Source organism: Pararge aegeria, chromosome 11 (assembly GCF_905163445.1).
Source record: "Pararge aegeria chromosome 11, ilParAegt1.1, whole genome shotgun sequence".
Lineage (NCBI taxonomy): Eukaryota > Metazoa > Arthropoda > Insecta > Lepidoptera > Nymphalidae > Pararge > Pararge aegeria.
In genome coordinates this window covers 12,107,491-12,116,013 of record NC_053190.1, presented here as the reverse complement: position 1 = coordinate 12,116,013, position 8,523 = coordinate 12,107,491, and the positions used below count along the sequence as shown (strand labels likewise).

At 37.8% G+C, this 8,523-nt stretch overlaps 1 protein-coding gene across 1 annotated transcript; it reads left to right on the top strand.

The window, feature by feature from the left end:
- The first annotated feature begins 1,957 nt into the window (after positions 1-1,957).
- Positions 1,958-3,250, top strand: LOC120627539. The gene has a single exon (XM_039895543.1). The coding sequence runs from the start codon at positions 2,010-2,012 to the stop codon at positions 2,679-2,681; it is 672 nt and encodes a 223-aa protein (XP_039751477.1). The 5' UTR covers positions 1,958-2,009; the 3' UTR covers positions 2,682-3,250.
- The last annotated feature ends 5,273 nt before the right edge of the window (positions 3,251-8,523 follow it).

Sequence of the window (8,523 nt, the reverse complement as noted above, 5' to 3'; positions counted from 1 at the left end):
TGAAGTGTTGCTCAGTATATAGACAATGGTTTTCCACATACCATCAGGTAGACCATCTACTTAGCCCGTCAATTATTACTATAGTAAAACAAATATTGACATTCAAGCATCATAGACGAGGTGGCAATATTGCAAACGCGCATTTATGTGAGGAAATAATAATTTTGGGTGTATATTGGTATTAATAAAATACTTTCATAATTAAAATAAATATAATTACAATGAAAAAGAAATATGATTAGTTACTCCCCAACTAACTCCCTACTTTAAATTAACAAAAGCGAATTCTGCTTCAAGCCAAAACATGAACGTGTACATAAGACGAGTTTACAAAAAGTTTATAAAAAGTTTTACCTACTGGGATCCAAATTAAGTCAAAGTTCGGCTAAGTAGTACCAGTAAAATGATTTAAAAAAATATTATTTTTTTACCTTTCAGTTTTTAAATACTACATTATGAAAACTTGAGACACGTGATCATAACATGGACCAATAGTATAAAGATACTATCTTTAAACACAAAGTAACCTATTTAATTTTATAACTCGTTTTATAAGTTGGCGGTGTATTTAGATCAGCTTTCAACCTATCGGTTTGTAAATAATAACCACTTATGTCCATTTTCTATATTTAATCTATCTTTAATCTATAGATTTATTACTAACTATGAAAAATATCCATACAATTTATAACAAAGATCTAACACAAGGTATCTTTGCATCAAAATTCAAAATTCATTTATTTGAAGTAGGCTCACTTTATAAGCACTTTTGAAACGTCAAGTATGTCTGTTTGTAGTTTCTCTATCATCACCCCAACACAATGTCATGAACATTGGCTGTGAATCAAATATAATTCAAATTATTTATTGAATTATTATACTATACGTTAATAAAGATGTTGTAGCACATTTGTTCAATTTAATAAAAAATCTGGCACATATCATGGATACCAAAAGTTTGATTGTTTACACACCTCGTAAAATTACTGTAACACAAAACTTATAAGGGTGGGCCCTTAACGCTTATTAATATAAAAGCTTCTATCTTATTCTTACCTAATGCACAGGCCGCGACCATAAAAATAAAACTCAACATTTTCTATTCACTGTTGTGTTGAAGCCAGTCGTAAATCTGGTGTTGATTAGAAATATGCGTATATTTATGTAGTTGCTTAATTGCGATAAATGTGATAGATATAATAGATTAAATTAATGCGACATCAAAAGGAATAATCCTTTTGCCGGCTGATCAGATTGATTTAATTGGTATGTTGATTAGATAAGACGTTTTGGTGAAATTTCAAGTGTTTAGTTAGTGAGCTGTTATTGCTGCAATGGAGTCCATACTGACTCAAGAAACTTGCCTTGCCATTCAGATTCTCGCATAGCGGGTTCCGTATCTACCAAGAAACGTAAAAAGAAAGAAAATTATTTTACAAACCGCATAAATTTTTGTAAATAAGCAGTTATCGCGGATTAATAAAGCGGAGTATTGTTTTGTTATTTCTTCTTTATATTTTTAGCTATTATATTTATACTAAATAAACTTTTTTAAAGCATTTTTATGAAACCATGAAAGCCTACAGATTTTTCGCTAAATAAATTTAAGAAAGAGGTGGCAATATCGTAAACGCGTATCAATTAAGTTTATGATTATAACTGGATTATACATCATAGTAACTACCTACCTATCAACAATGTCTAAGTGTGACATTTGCAAAAAATCGATTACTAAATCTCTTCCTGGATTAGAGTGCAGCAAGTGTGAAAAAATTGTGCATCTCAACACCAGATGTAGTGGTTTAAGCAATAAACAGATCACCGCACTTAAAGCAGCCTCCAGCTTAGAGTGGACCTGCCTGGAATGCCAACGGGAATCACCGCGGCGTAACTCATCCATCATCATCCCGGAAGAAGACGATGAAGAAGAAGAAACGCCTGTTCAAATTAACGCAAAGAACCTGTTGAGCAACATAAGCAGAGAGGTTGAAAAGGCAATCAGAAGTGAGATGCGTGAACTTAATGAGTCTTTGCAGTTTCATAGCGCAAAATTAGACGAGGTAGTGGGGTGTATTGATGCGTTTAAACAAACCATTAAAAACCTCGAGAAGAAAAATGTGGAATTAACGAATAAAAATAATAACCTTGAAACACGTGTTGGAGCCCTCGAGCAACAACTACAGGAATTGGAGCAAGAAAAGCTTATTGATTGTGTAGAAATAGCAAATGTCCCCTATCAGAGTATGGATGCGGATATCAAATTAGTAGAAAAGGTGGCATTAAAGCTACAACAGTCAATAGAAGGAATAAAAAGCTTACGTAGACTACAAGGGAGGAAAGATCAACCTCCTAATATTAAAGTGGAGCTACAGGACGAAAATACTCAAGTAAAATGGATAATGGCTGCTAAAAACATTAAAACTACGGTAGCGGATATTTGCCCCTCAGAGAAAAATAATAAGGATATAGTTTATATCAATGAAGCAATGACGAAAAATAACAAAAAAATATTGTGGATGGCAAAGCAAGAGTTGAAAACCAATCAGAGATTCAAGTACGTATGGTTCAAAAAAGGTTTCGTTAAGGCACGCAAAGATGACGACTCAAAAACATATACGTTAAAAACGATGGCAGATTTAAATGGCCTTATCAACATTAAAAATAAAGGACCCAATTCTTAAGTTACTCTTACATCACTCTTAAACAAGTTAAATAGCTACGCTTCAATATGGACAGTGCACTTAATAATATTTATGAATTATCAGACTGTTTAAACATTAACGAATTTCTTGGTAGTATTCCGAATATGAATGTAAGCTTAGTGTGTATACATTTTAACATCAGATCCATTATAAAAAACTTTAACTCGCTTGAACAGTGTATACTTACTTCAAAGAAGTGTATCGATGTTATTATTATCACAGAGGCTAATATCTCTGATAATATAAGTTGCCTATATCATATGAATGGTTACCAAATGTTCACAGCTTTAAGAAAGTCAAGAAGTGGTGGTGGCATTATCATCTACGTAAGTAACAAACATAAATGCACCATAACAAATGTAACATCTAAAAGCTTTGAAAACATATTACTTACTATAACCACTACATCTAACTACACTGCGAACATTTGTGCTGTATACCGTCCTCCTAATTTAAGTAAAAAGCTTTTTATTGACGATCTTCTTTCTACTATTGAAAAATGTACAAAAACCACAGATTTTTTCTTACTAGGCGATATCAACATTAATTTGAGTATAGACAACACTGTAAAACATAAATATAACAATATGTTGCATAGTATGGGTCTTGTGTGCGGAATCACTGCACATACACGGATAGAAATAACTAACGGCAAAGTATGCAAATCATGTATAGACCACATCTATGCACGATCCCGCACACAAGATCTATACACTGCGGCGATCGGTACGACACTGGCGGACCACCGGGCTGTAATACTTGCTTGCCTCGGTCCTCATTCACAGGGTGTTGTAAAATATAAAACTTGTATAGATAACCAAAAGCTATTTACTTCTTTAGAACAAATAGATTGGGGTCCTACTACTGGCATGAGATGCCCAATAACCATTTACAACTACCTACACACCAAACTTTCGGAATGTTATGAAAAATCTGAATTTAAAGTTAAAATAAAAACTAACATCGCACGAAATCAAAATAACTGGATAAATAAAAAAATTGTTAGAGCTTGTGAGTATAGAGATGATTTGTTCTTAAAATGGATAAAAAACACAAATGATTTTATAGTAAAACTAAAATACAACAAAGCTCGAAATTACGCCAATATGTTAATTCAAAATACGAAAAATAAAACCACAAAATCAGATATTATCACTAATAAACATAACTCTAAAAATCTTTGGTGTATATTGAATAGACTGACGGGTAAAATTAAGTCTTCAATAGACGAAGTACTACAAAACTCTTTTGGCAGTCTTGCCATTACTAATAAAGATATTGCAAATAAATTCGCTAATACTTTCAGTAATAGTGTCAATAATATTATGCCCAAATGCTCGACACCATTGCTCGATCAATCCACTTATAAGTCTCCAGCGAATGTTTCCATGCGGTTCAAACCAGCAGATCCTAAATCGGTAGAAAAAATTGTTAATTCTTTAAATAGTAACAAAGCTCCAGGAGTAGACAGGATAAGAGCTGTTGATATAAAAATGCTTTGTGGAAAAATTAAATCGGTTCTGTCTAATCTAATAAATTTAAGTGTAGTTACAGGTAAATACCCCGCCACTCTAAAAACTGGTATTGTAAGACCAATCTATAAAAAAGGCAGTCGCGCGGACTGTGACAACTACAGACCTATAACTATTTTACCAACGGTCAATAAGATAATTGAGAAATACATAAGTAACCAAGTACATGCGTTTTATGACAGCCACGATATTTTGACTAACAATCAATACGGTTTCCAACCCCATAAAAATACTTCCCAACTGCTTTCAGCGTTCACAGAGAGCGTCTATAAACATATAGACAGTAAAAAACATATTTCGGTTGTCTTTATTGATTACAGCAAGGCCTTTGACACGCTCAAACATGAAAAACTACTGCAAAATCTGGAGGACAGTGGAATCAGAGGTAAGCTACTCAATTGGTGTAAAAATTATCTCCTAGATAGGTCATACCGAGTGAGAGTTGATGATGCTGACAGTTTCCCAGTTCACGTTACGGAAGGCACGGCTCAAGGCTCCGTACTGGGACCTTTGCATTTCCTCACTTACGTCAATAGCCTTTCTAACACCATCAAAAAGTGTGAGATTTATCAGTTTGCCGACGACACATGCCTTGTTGCTGCAGGGAATAATGTAGAAGATGCACTTTCGCAACTGCAAGCTGATTTTGACTCACTGGCAAAGTGGTCTCACGACGTTGGATTAGTGCTTAATGCCAATAAAAGTAAATTAATATACATCAGCTCCAGTCATAACAGAAGCAAGTCAAAGCCAAAACTGATAGCACATTCTCACCATTGCCTTCATGTTAAAACCGCTATTGATCCAATGACTTGTACCTGTGGCGCCATTGAGCAAGTAGCCAAGCACACCTACCTTGGGCTAGTCATAGATGATCGACTCAATTGGAAATACCATGTTAATCATGTATGTGATAGGCTTAGAGGAATTTTAGCTAAATTCTCTCTAATTAAATACAAAATGCCTTATAAAACACTTTTATTACTATACAAATCACTAGCCGAATCTATCATCTCTTATGGGTTGTCAAGCTACGGTAGAACTTATAAAACTCACCTTGATCAAATATTCACACTACAACTGCGAATTTTAAAAGAAATAACTCCAAATAAAATAAAAATAACCTTCAAAGAAGATGTCCGTAAAATATTTGCTTTCTGTAAAATTATTCCTATACATGAAAAAACAGAACTGACATTGCTAGTTGACGAATATTTTAATGAAAATCTAAGAAAAGCACAAATTCCATATTCAGCCCGTAGGCTTGATAATCCTAAACTCTGTCTACCAAAATATAATAACTTGTACGGGAAAAGAAGGTTAAACTACATTGTGCCTTACCTAATTAATCAGCTACCTAAGTCACTCAAAGATACCATAACACATAAAAACATAAAATTTAAATTAAAACATTACTATCAACAAATTACAATTTCAAAGTACAATAACAGTTAATTCCTAAAAATATGCGACAACTGAACATCCTGTATTGCGTTGCTCGATGGACGTTCGTGGCACTAACTTACCGCATTTTTAAACTACCTGCTTTGTTATCCACTTAAGGTTTTTTGTAAATAGCAATAGTTTAAATAGTTATAGTTAATACTAACTAATAAAGTTATAGGATATAGGTTTAAATAAGATTGTTAGTTAATATTAAAATATATTTATAGTACCTACCTGCCTACCTACTACCAATTTTAAACTTCCGATGTATCTACCTAATTATATTGAGGGAACTTTATTTCTATGGAATATCTTGATTGCTGTAGTAAGTAGGTGGGTGTTAATTAATTTCTTTAGATGTTACCTTTTGTCGACGGCACGGTGGTGTACGGTAAAATTCGTAAGAATTTATGATTACACCATAATAGTTTTAAGTCTACTTGTGAATTTTGGTTAATAAATTATTATTATTATTATTATTATTATTATACATATATTACTATTACCATAAGCGTTTTATAATTTGCAGTAGTTTCCTACAGGCAACTCCCAGCAACCAATTCAAACTAGGCAACCTCATGACATAAAATATCATATTATCGTTGCGCTTAGTTAATATATTAGCATATTAGCAATGATGCCAATTCTGTATTATTAACAAAAATGTCGAGTCCCAATATTATATCCTTTTCCAGGGATGACAAAGACAGTATTACTTTTAGTAGAGCAAACGCCATTCTTATTTTGCTGTCAAACAACATTGCTATGTTTCCGTCGAAGGCATGGATGCCAGCATCTACGCCTAAGGTTGATGGAAACTGGGCAGCACTTTACAGGACGTGTTAAATGTGTACGGGAGCTATGATGAAAGCAGGTGATCGTGTTCGGGGACCGAGGTCCGAACATTCATCTTTGGAAGTTGTATATATAGTAAATTTTTGTGCACACTTCGCTAGCGCGATGCAGGATTTTTGTGGCGCCATCTAGTTCGGTAATGTGGAGACCGCTACACCTGCATGCCCTTAGAAGTGGTAGTTACCGACCAATTACGCTTTTACCGCATATTGCGAAGCTGTTTGAGCGGCTATTGCTGCGAAGACTCACCCCCCACTTGCAACTGCGAGATGAGCAGTTTGGTTTTCGCAGCAACCACTCCACGTCGCTACAGCTAGCAAGAGGACTCCACTTTATCGCCAGTGAGAAGAACAGAGGACACTGTACCGTCGGGGTTTTTCTAGATATCGAGAAGGCCTTCGATCGAGTGTGGCATACCGGCCTCCTGGCGAAGCTCCTCCAAACAACCTTGCCACTCGCAATCGTGCGAATAGTGGCATCATTCCTGGAAGGTAGAACCTTCTATGTTTCCGTAGAGGGCGCTGAATCCCAGCCGCGTCCAATACGTGCCGGAGTACCGCAAGGCAGCTGCCTGTCACCGTGTTTGTACGCGGTGTATACAAATGACATCCCTACTCTCGCCGGACACCTGCGCGAGGGGGAGGAAGACGTACTGTTGTCGCTCTATGCGGATGACAGTGCATATTTTGCGTCATCATTTCACCAACTCGTCGCTATCAACCGAATGCAACGTCTGCTGAACCTGCTTCCAGAATGGCTGAACAGGTGGAGGATGGCTGTCAACGTGGGTAAGACGGCCGCCATTGTGTTCGGCGTGCGGAAGCCACTGCGTCTACTCCAACTCCGAGGCCAGGACATAGCGTGGCAGACCTCAGTTCGCTACCTAGGGTGCCACATGGACGCGACATTGAGCATGGTGAGTATGGTCAATCATGCAGTGAACCATGCACAGGCAGCCGCGTCGATGTTGCACCAAGTCCTAAGTTCCAGACTTCCAATAAGGACCAAACTGAGGATCTACGGAGCATATATCCGCTCACGCCTCACGTACGCAGCCCCAGCCTGGTTTGCCCTCTGCTCGGCCCACCAAAAAGACCGGCTACAGGTTCAGCAGAACAAGTGCCTGCGCCTGATTGTAGGAGCTCCAAGGTACGTCAGAAATGACGTCATCCATCGAGACACCAGGACGCCTACCGTGGAGGTTTTCGTCCGCACAATCGCACGCCGCATGTTCCCTCACGCAGACTACGGGCCGTGCGAACACCTCCACGGAATAGCCCCAGCGCTGGACAGACCTATAACAGGGCGTCCACTACCTCGAGAGCTCCTCCAATCACCCCCGCCAGCGCGACAACGCGGAGGCACAAATGGTGACATCGATGACTCAAGGCCCATCGGAATTAACAACATCCTCGCGCGCGCCCACGACGACTACGCTGACAGTGACGCCGACATTTCACGGACAAGACAAACCAACAGGCCCAAAGCCAATGATGGCGGGCCCTAGCCCCTAGACAGGAGCTAAAACATCAATTACCAGGGCAGCATAGCTGCCCTGCGAATAAGACCCGGGTAAGGAGGCGTTGCCTCGAGGCCCGTACCCCCGACCGGCCTATTGGCCGCTTGGAGATGACCCACACGCGCCTTAGAAGTGTTGCTCTGTTTATATCCTATCCTAGGACATATGCTTGGTCCGTCAATTATTATTACTAGCTGACCCGTGCAACTTCGTCTGCACCAAATCGGTTATAACCGGAAAACACAAATAAAATGACATTTTCTAAAATTGAATCCTAGCTAGATCGATTTATCGCCCCCGAAACCCCCATACTAAATTTCATGAAAATCGTTGGAGCCTATTCCGAGATTCCAATTATATATATATACAAGAATTGTTCGTTTAAAGATGTAAGATAAAAAATGTTTGGTGCCTGCACCTACAGGTGTTTTACAACAGAATCGGCCATAATCCGCGATTTTTACTTTGT